The sequence below is a fragment of the Pan paniscus genome, chromosome 18, assembly GCF_029289425.2.
Source record: "Pan paniscus chromosome 18, NHGRI_mPanPan1-v2.0_pri, whole genome shotgun sequence".
Classification (NCBI taxonomy): Eukaryota; Metazoa; Chordata; class Mammalia; order Primates; family Hominidae; genus Pan; species Pan paniscus.
In genome coordinates, this window is record NC_073267.2 from 60,194,818 (window position 1) to 60,209,284 (window position 14,467).

At 41.1% G+C, this 14,467-nt stretch overlaps 1 protein-coding gene and 1 long non-coding RNA gene across 15 annotated transcripts in view; one reads left to right on the top strand and one right to left on the bottom strand.

Annotated features, from left to right (window-relative positions):
- Window positions 1-990: 990 nt before the first annotated feature.
- On the bottom strand, window positions 991-4,636 carry LOC134729359 (uncharacterized). Its single transcript, XR_010110361.1, has 2 exons — window positions 4,305-4,636; window positions 991-3,038 (listed from the first exon to the last, which is right to left on the bottom strand). It is a non-coding gene; the product is annotated as an uncharacterized LOC134729359 (long non-coding RNA).
- CYLD (CYLD lysine 63 deubiquitinase) overlaps window positions 3,564-14,467 on the top strand; it is a 60,227-nt gene continuing 49,323 nt past the window's right edge. For 4 of the 14 annotated variants that reach the window (XR_008621484.2, XR_008621483.2, XR_008621485.2 and 1 more), the window contains exons 1-4: window positions 3,564-3,758; window positions 4,396-4,475; window positions 11,221-11,847; window positions 13,248-13,550. Coding sequence is in view for 11 of the 14 variants with exons in the window: in XM_003819816.4 (XP_003819864.1) it covers window positions 11,344-11,847; window positions 13,248-13,550 (807 nt within the window). In the remaining 3 variants the exon portion in view is untranslated. Of the gene's footprint in view, window positions 3,851-3,924; window positions 4,297-4,395; window positions 4,476-11,149; window positions 11,848-13,247; window positions 13,551-14,467 lie in introns of those variants that run through there. The other 10 variants (XM_034940145.3, XM_057300129.2, XM_063597987.1 and 7 more) reach the window with 8 other exon arrangements.

Consider the following 14,467-nt stretch of genomic DNA (forward strand, 5'->3'; position numbering starts at 1 on the left):
GGGGAATATCAGGAGTTCGCTTTTGGCTGTGTTGAGTGGAGATGCTGAGAAGGCAGTAGGATATAAAAGAGACACCAAATTTGGAGAGACTGCAAGTAGGAGGTACCCCGTGGTAGGCACTGGGAAGCATGGAGCAGGGTCTAGTCAATAACCATGACCGGTGCCACTGAGCAGGTTCCCTTGAGTCCTGACGGTGTGTTACTCTATGTCCCATGCCCCTAGCAGGCTACCTGGAGTTCACCATCCTCCGTGGGGAAAGCTCCATTCAATTCAATAGCTTTATGTTAGGGTCCTGCTGTGTGCAATGAGAGAACTACATAAGACAGCTTAGAATCAGTGTTAGGTCAGGCACAGTGGCTCATGCCTGTAATCCCAGCACTTTGGGAGGCAAAAGCAGGAGGATCACTTGAAGCCAGGAGTTCAAGACCAGCCTGGGCAACATGGTGAGACCCTCATCTCTACTCAAAAGAGAAAAGTTAGCTGGGCATGGTGGTGCGTACCTGTAGTCTCAGCTGCTCGGGAGACTGAGGTGGGAGGATCACTTGAGCCCAGGAGACAGGGGCTGCAGTGAGCTATGATTGTGCCACTGTATTCCAGCCTAGGCAACAGAGTGAGACCCCATCTCAAACAAAAAACAAAAAACAAAAAAAGAACCAGTGTTATGTTCCCTGCAAAACCCTTCAAAACTTCCCATTGACCTTGGGATGGAGAACAACCCCTGTCCTTGGCTCCCAAGGCTCTTTTGTGCCTTCATTGTCTGCGCTCTGCCTCTTCCAGTTTCTTCAACAGGTCATGCACTTTCCTGTTTCCTATTTCTGGAGTGTTCCCCCTCACTCCTGCCTGCCAGTTATCTTTCCCATCTCATCTCAAAGGTGACTTCCTCAAACAGGCCTTCCCTGAGTGGCCAACCTCCCTTTAGGCATGCTCAGAGAGATTCTTCTTCTGAGGCTTACCACAGCCATAATTAAGTAAGTGATCATCTAATGAGTATTTTAGTTTGCCTTTTTTTTTTTTTTTTTTTTTTTTTTTGCCAGAGGGAGTGTGGCATCTCTCTTGTACACTGCTATGTTTCCTGGAACCTGCTCAGTAACACAACCGCTAGTTCCATGAACCCAGGACCAGGCTGGATGGAAGAGGCTGTGGGGTGGTGGATTGAGAGAGGTCATTAGTGAGGGCTGGAGCCCTCTGTGAAGACATGTCTGTAAAGGACTTTGACTAGGTCCTCCATGAAGGGAGGATTTGGAAGGCAGAGATGATGAGCATTTCAGTTGGGGAATCCATTTTAACAGAGGTGGAAAGAGTCTTGGCTTGGAATCAGGGTCTCGGCCCATCTCCTGAGTGACAGGGGCTTGTAATTTACTGTCTTTGGGCCTTCATCTCCTACCTGTAAAATGAGAGGCTGGTTCACCAAGGACTGCAAATAATAGCACCATGACACTATCTCCCCATCTTATCCCCTGGCAGATATCTCTCTTCCCGGTGAGCCTGAATACAAGTTCAGAATTTGTTTTAACGCAATGTTCTAAGCAGCCATTCCCAATTGATAGGAAATGATAATTGAGATAAGCCCCATTTGTCAGGCTTGACTTGGATGAAGATCCCTTAGATGAAGTCAGGCCCCGGCACTGATTCAGTGAACGTATGACAGGACAGAGCCTGGGGACGAAAGCCCTATGGAAGTAGAGACCTCAGCAGCACCAAACACCATCAACAGAAAAGACACAAAAATAGGCCGGGCACATTGGCTCATGCCTGTAATCCCAGCACTTTGGGAGGCCGAGGCAGGCAGATCACTTGAGGTCAGGAGTTTGAGACCAGCCTGGTCAATATGGTGAAACCTTGTCTCTACTAAAAATACAAAAATTAGCTGAGTGTGGTGGCAGGCACCTGTAATCCCAGCTACTTGGGAGGCTGAGGCAGGAGAATCGCTTGAACCTGGGAGGCGGAGGTTGCAGTGAGCTGAGATCGCGCCATTGCACTCCAGCCTAGGCAACAGAGCAAGACTCTGTCTCAAAACAAACAAACAAACAAACAAACATCCCAGCAACAACAACAACAAAAACAAAAAGAAGGGACATGAAAATATTCTAGTCCAGAGTGGCAAACTCAGATGCCTTAAGGGACCAGTGGATGTAGATCGTGCAGATAAGAGAAGTGGTCCCAGTGGTAACATGAGAATGTTTGCCTTGCCTAAAAGGACCCCAAATCTCTCTCCTTCACATTCTTTTCTCCTTCCTCCTTATCGTATGGGTTAGGCAAAAACAAATTTCAGCTGAAATTTTCTTCCGGACAGTTGGACTGTGACCTCTGAGTCCTACCAGCTTTGTTGGAGAATCCAGATGTAGATGAGAACGGTGTTGCCTAAGGCCACACTTCAAGCCAGGCCCGTTGATTTCCAACTTATGGCTTCCTACAGCAGTGTGGTCATGAAGCCTGGAAAACAGGAAGATAGGAGTGACAAAAGAGGGACAGGAGTAGAATGAGGCTTAGGTTTTCAAAAGATGCTCATTTCATTTTGGATGACTATGGCAAGGAAGAGTGGTGGCCTGTCTACTGCTACTGTTAGTCATCACTCATGTGACTGCTTTTATGTATTCATTGGTTTAAATTCCCTGGATCTCCAGAAACATGTCACTTTCCACTGGGGGGAAATTTGTGTCATGATTAAACACACACACACACACACACACACACACACCCCTCCTCCTTTCTCAGTGTTAATCACCTTCTCCTATAATTAGCACTTAAAATGTCAAAGGAGAAGAAATTAATTAACAGGAGTATCCAGTGCAGCAAGGCTCTAGGACTGATTATAAAAAGCACTTCCTTAAATATTTTGAGTGCTTTTGGGAATCAGAAGCCTCCCTTCTAATTGAAAGATCCTTAACTACACCCTAAGTCCTGGCTGGTGGCCAGGGATGCGGAGCTGAGTGAGGCGGCGTGTGGAAATCCCTTCTTCACCATCCTTGGGAAAATTCCCTCCAAACTGGGATAGGTGGCAACAGAGGTTCGGAAACAGCAAGCGTCCCAGGCTGAATCTGCGGAGGAGGAAGAGATGAACCTTTCCTGAGCTGGTACTGCGTGCCAGGAACTTTAGCTCGGTATTTTGCCACAATCCTGTAAGACAACCGATACTATGATCTCCATTTTACAGATGAGGACATTGAGGCTCAGCGTGGTTGTGACTTCCTCAGGTCACGCAGCCACTGAATGAAAGCGCCAAAGATTCAAACTGAGGTCTGATTCTAAAGCTTTGCTCTCTCACGGCATCCTGGAATCCTATTTCAACCTTCATCTGGACTCTTAACCCAGCCCAAACCTAAGCGTCTACAGTTTTGACAGCTGAGGCGGGAGCACGGGAGGCGGAGCTGGTGGCAGCGCAGCGCCCCGCCCCGGCTCCAGCATCAGCCAATGGTGATGCGGCACCCACAGCCTTTCGCCCAATCAGCTTGAGCTTCCCGCCTCCATCCGCCGCTCTTCTCTGCCCCGCCCCTTCGCTTTCCCTTTGGTTCCACCGAGCTTGACAGAGCGGAAAGTCCCTTCGGCCGGCGCCGGGCTGGCAGCCATTGGAGGAAGGTCTGTCACAGGGAGGCCCAATCACGGCCCGCTCAGGAGCGCAGCTCGGCCTACGATTGGCTAGCGCGGCGGCTGCCCCCTCCGCCCCCGCTCCCTCCCTCTCCCCTGTGCGGTTCGGAGGCGGGGCAGGTGGGGGCGGGCCCAGGTAGCAGGTTTGGCTGCGCGGGGGCCGCGCGTCGGAGGTAAATACTAGGGCGGTGGGTGTGGGGAGCCGGGGCCGGCCCGGGACGCGGGCTGGGGAGCCGGGGCGAGGGGCGACGCCCCGCCGCCCGAGGTTAGTGAATGAGCGGGCGGCTGGCGGCCGGCGGGCGGCTGGATCCCCTCGGCGCAGCCGCCTGGCCTCAGGGCGTCCGGAGCCGCCGCGGCGACCATCGGGCCCTCGGCGCCGGCCCGTTAGTTGCCCGGGCCCGAGCCGGCCGGGCCCGCGGGTTGCCGAGCCCGCTGACGTCAGCCCGGGCTTCCCCCCCCCACCGGGGCTTCCCCATCCCCCGAGGCTTCCCGGGAGGGCTGCGAGTCCGGGGAGCGTGCGGGGTCGCCACCGTCGGGACCCCCGGAGGAGAGAGGACTTGGGGCGGGAGCCGCGCGGGACGCTGTCCCCCTCCCGCCCCCCACCCCATTTACAGATTGGGAGACTGAGGCACAGGCCGCTGGCGGGCCCCGACGGCCACGGTTGGCCTCAGGAGCCCGGGGCTGTGATTCCTACCGACCGCGCCGCGGGGCGTACGTACCGATCGATTTTGCGGGTGTTGGTGGCTCCCGTCCAGGAATGGCAGTCGGGGTTCTGGCCTTGTTAATGGCGTGTTCTGCTTTTTCTTTCAGTTTCCCCCTTTCCAGGGTGAGGATGGTTCTACACAGCCACCCGGAGTTCCTTAGTTGAAAGGTGCGCCCTGCTGTGACAGGTATTCTTTCTTTATGTTTTTCTTTCATGTTAACAATCGAGGGGGGTGGGGGGCGAATGGGGGGCGGGGGCGAAGTCATGAAATCTTCAGGAAGATGGTGTTGAGTTTGGTACTCAGCTGGGTCAGCTGCCGGTTATTCATGTACTTGGCATCGTTTCTCTTCCACCCCTTGGCATTTGAATGTTTTAGGATAGTTGTCATCTTTCAGCCACCAAGCCTGTGGCCTTGCAGTCTCCCAGCCCCCATCATCCCTGCCACCTTCTTCTCCTCAATTTTTCCTGGAAAGTTTTATCCTTAGCTCAGCTAAGGAGCATGCCTACCTTGCTTTTGAATTCGGGCTAATTAGTGATCTTAATAAGATTGTTCATTTTGCAATCATTGGCTCTCAGAGAAGCACCCAGGCCTTGAGAGGGTGTTCGTTTGATTGTTGGCTTTCTACACACCCCCTCACGCCCCAAGTAGACTGAATGGCCTTAAGAATTTAGCCTCCCATTCCCCACTGAGCAGTAGGTGGATTTGAACTAGAACAGTATTAGGAGAAAATGATTTGCTGGAAATTCTTATTGAAGTAACACCCAGAACATTCTCTAATATTCTGCTGCAAAATTGTATAGTATTCTTGCAAATAAACCTTCCTCTGGGTGGTAACTTTTGTGAGAAGCAGATAAGGCTTGTTATATAAAGCACAACTAACATTAAGCAGCAATGATTTTTATAGTCTGGCACACCTAAACTGTGGTTTTGTTTGATTTAAGGAAGTCTCCAACACAAGGAGAGAGAAAGGAATAGTTACGTTGTTTATCAAACTATTAGTATTTTGTTCCTGATTTTCACACTATGATTTAAATTAGTTTTTTTTTCATTGGTTGTACAGAATTTATAAGCATCATACATGCTAGTGAGGCTGTAGGAAGTTAGTATCAAATAAACCTCAAAACAACTTGGTTTCGTAATTGTGAAATTTTCCGTATTTGTTTCTTCTTATATGTATAACAATGAAGTGGTTTAGCATGATTTCATTTTATCTAGAGAATTACTGAAGTTTTAGGCAAAATTCATTAAATACTCCCAATTCCTGAGTCTTTTTCTTTTCTCTTTCTCTTGGTTTAATCCCTTAAACAGGAGGAGGAAATGCAATTTTGTTTTCACTGTTACCACTTGAGTCTTTCATTCATTTCTCTGTATTCAGTGCCTAGCATATGCCAGGCTCTCATGTGGGCACTGGATAATACAAAAATGAAGGACGTGGGGAATTCACAGTTTGGCAGTGGAGTGGCTAGGTTTAACACTAGATAGGCAGCAGTATTCCTTGTTCCAGTGGGAATATGCAGATGTGAGAGGCTCTTCTTTTCTTTTTTTTTAACCTTATAAATCCCACTTGTATTAGGGACTGTGTACTTGTGACACAAATTAGTCATTGAGGAAAATTAAAACGGACTCAGTCTTTTTTCTGGCCACGGAATCTCTATATCTCTATTCTTTAGCTGTTTAGAAATATAACAACTTTGTCTTTTAGTGAGAGATGTTCTTTTTTAAAAGGATGATCATTCTAGCTATCCAGAAGCTTTTGGAAAAAGGCCCACATGTCTTCTTTCTTTGGTGTTCAAGCTGACCTTCTTACCTCTTTGCCATTTATAATTAGGGGCAGAATTAAGTATTGTAAGTTTTATTCTAATTTAAATAGCTTCCTGTGGTTTTTAGAACAAGCAGGATATCTTTGGAGATGCAAAAAGCTCTTGAATTGGATCTGTCTTTGTGAGATCCTTATGAACAATATAACCTGATAACTTGAGAATCAGAAAAACACTGCATCTTCTGGATAAGTTAACCATTGGTAGTTTTCTGTAGCTACTGATGTTCATTTGTACTATATGTTGCCTTTCAGAATGTGGTAATTGTAATCTTTAACATTTTCATGTAAAACATATTTCCTGATCATCTTTCCATTGTCTTCATGGAAAATTGATAAATATTTGTGCCTTCCAACTCTCGTCTTGGTTGAATGACTTTATCTTAATACAAGTAAGTTCCCCTTTACTCAGAATCCAGACCATCAACAAGCTCAGATAACCAGAAATGTTTTCAAATCTGTGTGAACCTGAACTGTTCTCCTTCATCAGCGTCCTCAAAGGAAAGGCCTTCTGTTCAACATGGCTTTAGGGTTAAACATATTATTGTGTTTCAACTCGTTGGTAATTTTCATTCAGTATTTATTACCAAGATATTCATAATCACACAGTTACCCAGCCTGAAGTAAGATAGTATTTAGATGAGTCATTTGTGATATACTCACTCAAAGTGATTCAACCTGCAAAATAATAAGAGAATACAAGTGAAAATTTCTCCCTTCACACTGACCCCTCACCCCCACCTGCCCTACGGTGACTTTGAATTTAGCTGTGCTTCTTTTTCCTTCAGTTGTCTTGCTGTTCCCTAGGCCTTTACTTAAAGGCAGAAGCTGAGTGAATGTGGATTGATGTTGGGTTTTTTTGTGTGTGTGTTCTCTCTTTCCTCTTTGTTTTTTTTTTTTTTTTTTTTTGAGACCAGGTCTTGCTCTGTCACCCAGGCTGGAGTACAGTGGCGTGATCATAGCTCTCTTCAGCCTGGACCTCCTGGGCTCTAGCGATCTTCCCATCCTCCAGAGTAGCTGGGACCCTGAGTAGCTGGGCCCACAGGCAGACACCACCACACCCGGCTAATTTTCTTTTCTTTTTTTTTCTTCCTTTTGGGACAGGCTCTCATTCTGTCACCCAGGCAGGAGTGCAGTAGTGCTATCACAGCTCACTAAAGCCTTGAACTCCAGGGCTTAGGGGATCCTCCCACTTCAGCCTCCAAAGTGCTGGGATTACAGGAGTGAGCCACTGTGCCTAGCCTAGATGATGTAGTTTTCAGTATCTAACTCTGTACTGAAAGCGTAAAAAATACCAAACTAACAAACCAACCTTCTTGATGATAAATAACTCATTTACAATGTGATTTAGATCTTTCCCTTCATATTGTGTTGAGTCAGTTTTTACTGCTTGGGGTACCTAAGACTTTAACTGTTTAACTACTATGCACATCCCAGTGAAAGTAGACTGTTGGTGTTATATTCACTTCTACAGTGGGGAGAAATGTATGTTAGCATATTTTTATTGTAATACTGGTATTTTGAGTACATAAAATAAATATATATATATATATATATATATATAATGGAGTGTGTATATATGTGAGAGAGTGTGTGACAGGGTCTTGCTTTTTCACCCAGGCTGAAGTGCGGTGGCGTGATCATGGCTCGCTGCAGTCCCTCCCTCCAGGGCTCAAGCCATCCTCCCACCTCAGCCTCACAAGTAGCTGGGACTACAGGCACATGCCATCACACCTGGCTAACTTTTGTACTTTTTGTAGAAATGAGGTTTCACTGTGTTGCACAGGCTGGTCTCAAACTCCTGGGCTCAAGCTGTCCACTCACCTTGGCTTCCCAAAGTGTTGGGATTACAGGCGTGAGTCACTGTGCCTGGCCGAGAATATTAATGATCATTCAGTTGATTGCCTTGTATATCTCTAGACTCGAGCTGTAAAGTTTCCCATTCAACTTTCTCTATCAGTTGCAGTGAAGAGAATCAATTTTTAATAAGAGAGTTTCAAACTTGTTCTTAATATATTCTTTCTGAAAGAGGAAAGGCTGTATCCTTTATTTTTGGATAATGCTTTTGAAATATTTGATAACTTGTGCTTGACTATTTTAGTTGTCTAACATGACCCATCCTGTTGCTAAGTCTAAGCTCATTTCCACTTGTGCTAATGAAAGTTAGGAAAAAAGTTACCACTCCTTGTAGAGTCCACTTTAAAATATGGTACTTGAAAGCTATAGTTTATTACCCTAAAACATTTTTATAAACCTAGCAGTTATATCAATTTTTACTGTGGATTCTCTTCCTTAAATTATTTCAGAAAGCAAGCTTATAATCAAATTTATTTAACATAATGTCCTAATGCACATATAGTAATTTAGTTTTGTCTTAATAATAGATTATTAGCATTAATGATTTTTATTTTAAATTGTGACATGAATAGTTAAGCTACAGGACCAATAGAGTAGGAGCTGTTGGTATAAAGCAATTATTAAGATTCAGGGAAGTTTCTGATTGTAATATTTGAAGACATTATTCTTAGGAATTTTAAAAAAGAATTTCTTTTCAAAATAGAATTGCTTTACCTCTTTCAAAAAAATTTTGGCCCTAAAAATCTAAATACATTTTAAAGAGAACCAAAACAACAGCTCGTTTTTTTCAAAGTTGCTTTTTGACTGTCTTAACCTTCTGTGAGTGACCAGAATCTCTATTCAATAAAGCCTATGTGCCCTTTGCTCCTAAAGACCCTTTCAGAATGTATGCATTCCTCTTTTCACGATTGTTGCTTTGTGTTTTCAAACACACAAACATATTTCACTACCTGGCTTCTCAGAACTGATTCGAAGCGATAAGTTGGAAAGCAACAAGGCCGTAAAAGGAGTCAAATGCATACAGCAGGAAACCACAGAAAATGGCTGATATGCAAGGGAAAACTCTAGACAGTAGATCTGTAGAAAGCATTCGTGACCTCAGGAAGCATAAGATACAGCCTTTTAACAAAATAACAGCCTTGCAGATCAAGAGTTATGCAAAATAATTTACAGTCATAATGATACATCAATGATCAAGAAAAAAATAAGGACATTTTCTTGTGGAAAGTGTTGACATGTTAAAAGCATTTTGGTCAAAAAGAACCAACACTTCAGTTTGGTCCTTTAAAGGAATAGAACCAAATTGAGGGGTTGGATAGCTGTTTGGGCAGCCCTTATAAGGAGTTTTGTTTATATTGTGTCAAGATAGAGGTTTCCACAGGTGTCTTATATAAGTGGCAAATATAAATTGATCCCATTCTTGCTGAAGTAGACAGTGCCCTCAAGTGGAATTAAAACAAACACACCACAAAAAAGAAGAAAAGAGAACCACTTCATGCTACCTCTGCTTTTACCCTCCCTGAGTGTTACACAGATATTTCAGTCATGTTGGTTTGAAGGAGGTGCCTAACCTGTATCCTGTCTTGGCTAAACCACATGTCTCATGCTGGCTTGTAGAGGGAGAGACTTTTAGAAATGTTACCATTATGGAATACTTCATTATCTAGCAGTGCTTTCTAAAAGAAGTGTTCCACTGTGTATAGCTTTGCCAGGTTGTTTGATCATTAAGTGATTAAATCTAAAATTTGGTTCTTTAGGAGTATTTATTTTTTAATTGCTAGAATAAAATAAATATGATAGTGCTATCAATTGCAGCCATTACCCAGAATAATGGAAATGGATACCTCTATCTCAAGGAAGGATGAAATGAAAGTACTGTCTTTGGAAACCAGATAGCCACATTCTTATGACAGGGATACCTAGGAAGTATTGTTTTCAGCAGAAAATTAATTAAAATAATGAAGTAAAGTCTCAGTTTGAATTAATGAAATTGTGTAGTTTTTTTAACCATCAGTTAAAATAGGTTTGAGAATGAGCCTACTTCATTGGAAAGATTATTATTCTTGTAAAAATTTTAAATGAGGACCAGGTGCAGTTGCTCATGCCTGTAATCCTAGAACCTTGGAAGGCCAAGGTGGGAGGATCATTTGAGTCCAGGAGTTTGAAACTGCAGTGAGCTATGATCGCACCAATGTACCCAAGCCGGGGTGACAGCGCGAGACCCTGTCTCAAAAATAAATAAATAAAATAAAAATAAATGAAAATTTGAAAAAGAAATAATAGAAAGAAATTATAATGCAGTTATATCATGATATTCCCTTGCTATGTAGTACAAGTTTTGATGCTACAAAATTGATTTTTAAAATATTTTTAATATAGTCATATTATAATATCTGATATTTGCGATTTGAGAAATCAGATAACTATGATTAATGTGATGAACATTGCCCATCTTCAGAAAAAATATATGAAATGAAGTTGAGTCAGAGGTAAAATGTTCCATTATCACAATATGGCCATATCATAGCTATCATTTATAGGCATGAGCCACACAGCTCAGCCCGAAATGCTACTTTTAAAAGTTTATTAGTGTCAGAATATGGGACAGGCCTGGTGGCTTATGACTGTAATCCCAGTGCGTTGGGAGGCCAAGACAGGAGGATTGTTTGAGCCCAGGAGTTCAAGACCAGCTTAGGCAACATAGTGAGACCCTGTCTCTACAAAAAGTAGAAAGCTTAGCTGTGTGTGGTGATATGCGTCTATAATACCAGTTACTCGGGAGGCTGAGGTAGGAGGATCACTTGAGCCTGGAAGGTCTTGGCCACAGTGAACTGTGATTGTGCCACTGCAGTCCAGCATGGGCAACAAGAGTGAGACCCTGTCTCAAAACAAATAAATAAAAATAAATTAAAAAAAGTTAGAATATGTATATAAGGGTAATCTTTAAAAGTTTTTACTAGAATCTGATTTTATAAATTTCAGTGTCTTGGAAGCAAACATTGTGTTGTCTTTGAAAGTACTTTACAATTGGATTTCATTAATTAAATATGCACAGTTACAGTAGATAAAAGTAATACAGTATGTATGTCTTTTAGCCCTTTTAGATATTTTTTGAAAATATTTCATTTGTGTGTATGTGTTTACTGGTCAAATGAAAATTTTAAAAGTCTTCAGTCTTAATTTTCAGTCATGTAGAATGAAGTCTAAAGTTTATTTTTGCTTTTTCACTAGGCATTTTGATTTCCTTTCTTTTTACAGCATGGACACCACGTTGCTGAAAACACACCTTGGGACTGCCACTGAATTTATCTTTTGCGGTTTTATGACAAAGTTATTAGTAGTTTCCCTTTTTTGAATTAGTATTTTGAAGTTAATATCACAATGAGTTCAGGCTTATGGAGCCAAGAAAAAGTCACTTCACCCTACTGGGAAGAGCGGATTTTTTACTTGCTTCTTCAAGAATGCAGCGTTACAGACAAACAAACACAAAAGCTCCTTAAAGTACCGAAGGGAAGTATAGGACAGTATATTCAAGATCGTTCTGTGGGGCATTCAAGGATTCCTTCTGCAAAAGGCAAGAAAAATCAGATTGGATTAAAAATTCTAGAGCAACCTCATGCAGTTCTCTTTGTTGATGAAAAGGATGTTGTAGAGATAAATGAAAAGTTCACAGAGTTACTTTTGGCAATTACCAATTGTGAGGAGAGGTTCAGCCTGTTTAAAAACAGAAACAGACTAAGTAAAGGCCTCCAAATAGACGTGGGCTGTCCTGTGAAAGTACAGCTGAGATCTGGGGAAGAAAAATTTCCTGGAGTTGTACGCTTCAGAGGACCCCTCTTAGCAGAGAGGACAGTCTCCGGAATATTCTTTGGAGTTGAATTGCTGGTAAGTTTGATAAACCATTTTAGTAGTGTGTGTGTTTGTGTTCATGTGTCTGTGTATTTGTATGCACATACATATTTTTCTCCTTAAATACGAAATAAATTTTCCCAAGAGTCTTCTGTAATTTTTAATATTCATCATCCTTGCTGATGAATCCATGTTATGGTTGAATCCATAATCCAAAACTTGCTTATAGTTGTCGCTGATAATATGTGTGAAAATCACCTTGGCGTTTATTTCTGTTGGAAAGAGACCCAAGAACTCTGTGATATGTTTCCAAGCTTAATATTCATTCTTGAGAACTTAAATGTCAATTATATTTTGACATTCTTGCAAATAGAATTGTATGCCTTCTTTGCTTCTTGATTTAATTTCTTTTGTTTACTTTTTTAATGATGAATTGCGAAGATGTAAAGATGATGTCGAAACTTAAAAAACTATGTACTATGGTAGGAACATACAAAGAGTTTCACCTGGTTATTGCAGACATATATATTTTAGAAATTTTAACATTGCCTGTATTAAACATGAACGCTACCAGTTGTAAATAGTTACATAAAAAATTGTTAATTACCTTGCGTTATCATCTATAGGTTTCTTAGTTCTTCTTAATGTATGTTATTAAATAACAATTTAGATATAAGATTTTTGAAAAAAAAGTTGCAGAAATTTAAACTTGCTTATAATTGTCCCCGATAATATATGTGAAAATCCTTAGAATTTATTTCTACCGGAAGGAGACCCAAGAATGCTGTGATATGTTTCCAAACTTAATATTCATTCACAAGAACTGAAATGCCAATTACATTTTGACACTCTTGCCAATAGAATTGCATATCTTCTTTGCTTCTTGATTTAATTTTTTTTAAAAGCAGTGATTGTAAACAATTAGGAATTTGAATCCCAGTTAAGCCATTTACTAGCTGGGTTGCCAGGTTACTTAACAAAGCTACTTAACTTCTCTAATTCTGCATCCTTACCTGTACAATGGTGTTAATAGTACATGACTTGTAGTGTTTTTGTGGTACATTGATGCAGGATTTAAGCACAGTGACTGACAATAAGTGCTTAATGAATGGAGCTAACATTACTGCTATTTTAAAGTAACATTTTCTTTTTATAACCAAATTAATGTTAGAATCACAACATGGAATTCAGCCTAGCTTTCTCATGATAGAGTTATGAATTGAAATTATCAGATAATATTATTTCAGCATCAGATACAGCTTCTTGTTTTTTAAAACACTCTAAATCCAACAGAAACTGCTAATAATTGTATTTCTTATTATATGTATCATTTAGAATTTGTCCAGAGTGATTTTCCTGAAATCTCTAGAGTGAACCCCTTTTCCTATGGATCGTCTTTCTATATCTATTTCTTTCCCTTCTCTCTTAAAAACTAGGAAGAAGGTCGTGGTCAAGGTTTCACTGACGGGGTGTACCAAGGGAAACAGCTTTTTCAGTGTGATGAAGATTGTGGCGTGTTTGTTGCATTGGACAAGCTAGAACTCATAGAAGATGATGACACTGCATTGGAAAGTGATTACGCAGGTCCTGGGGACACAATGCAGGTCGAACTTCCTCCTTTGGAAATAAACTCCAGAGTTTCTTTGAAGGTTGGAGAAACAATAGAATCTGGAACAGTTATATTCTGTGATGTTTTGCCAGGAAAAGAAAGCTTAGGATATTTTGTTGGTGTGGACATGGTAAGAAAATTTTGGATTAAATATCTTTGTGATATATATATTAGTTTATATATATATGTATATATATATATAAACATATATATACACACATATATATGTATAGTTTATATATATATGTATTAGTTTTAGGACCAATTTACTTGCAAATTGAATACTTTGAATATTTAACATGATCTAATTTGGAGTACTTTAAAGAACATGTTCTAATTTATCTTTGGTAAAGGAGCATTGAAATAGAACAGGGGTCTAGATACAGATTACATTTACTTTTTTTTTCCCATTTGAATAAACTAGAATAATGTTCTCTATCTTTAAATTTGCCTTATTGTAGCTGACCAGTAGACAAAACAAAACAAGACAAAACACAATTATATTACTTGAAGTCCTATTTTTCTTTATTTTGAAACAGTTTTTTGGGGTACTCCATTTTTTTGTGATATTCTACACAATTTAATGGCTGATCTGATTTTAATAATTAGTATAAAAATCATTTATAGAAAATACCTGAGTAGAGGAAAACCACATTGATTTTGAGGAATAGACAATCAGAATATCTCATAGGATTTCATTCATTTTAAAAACCTTTTTTAATTGTGGTAAAATATACACAACAAAATTTATCACTTAAGCATTTTTAAGTGTGCATACAGTGGCATTAAGTGTATTCACATTGTTGTACTGTCACCTGTTCATCTCCAGAACTTTTTCATCATCCCAAACCGAAACTCTGTGCCTGTTTAACAGTAACTGCCCGCTTCCCCAACCTCTGCTAACCACAATTTCTTCTGATTTCTCTGTCTGAATTTGCCGGTTCTAGGCTCCTCATAAGAGTGGAATCATACAACATTTGACCTTTTGTTTGTGTCACTTATTTTTAATGTTTCCTTACATTCATACTTTTTAATAATGGATCCATT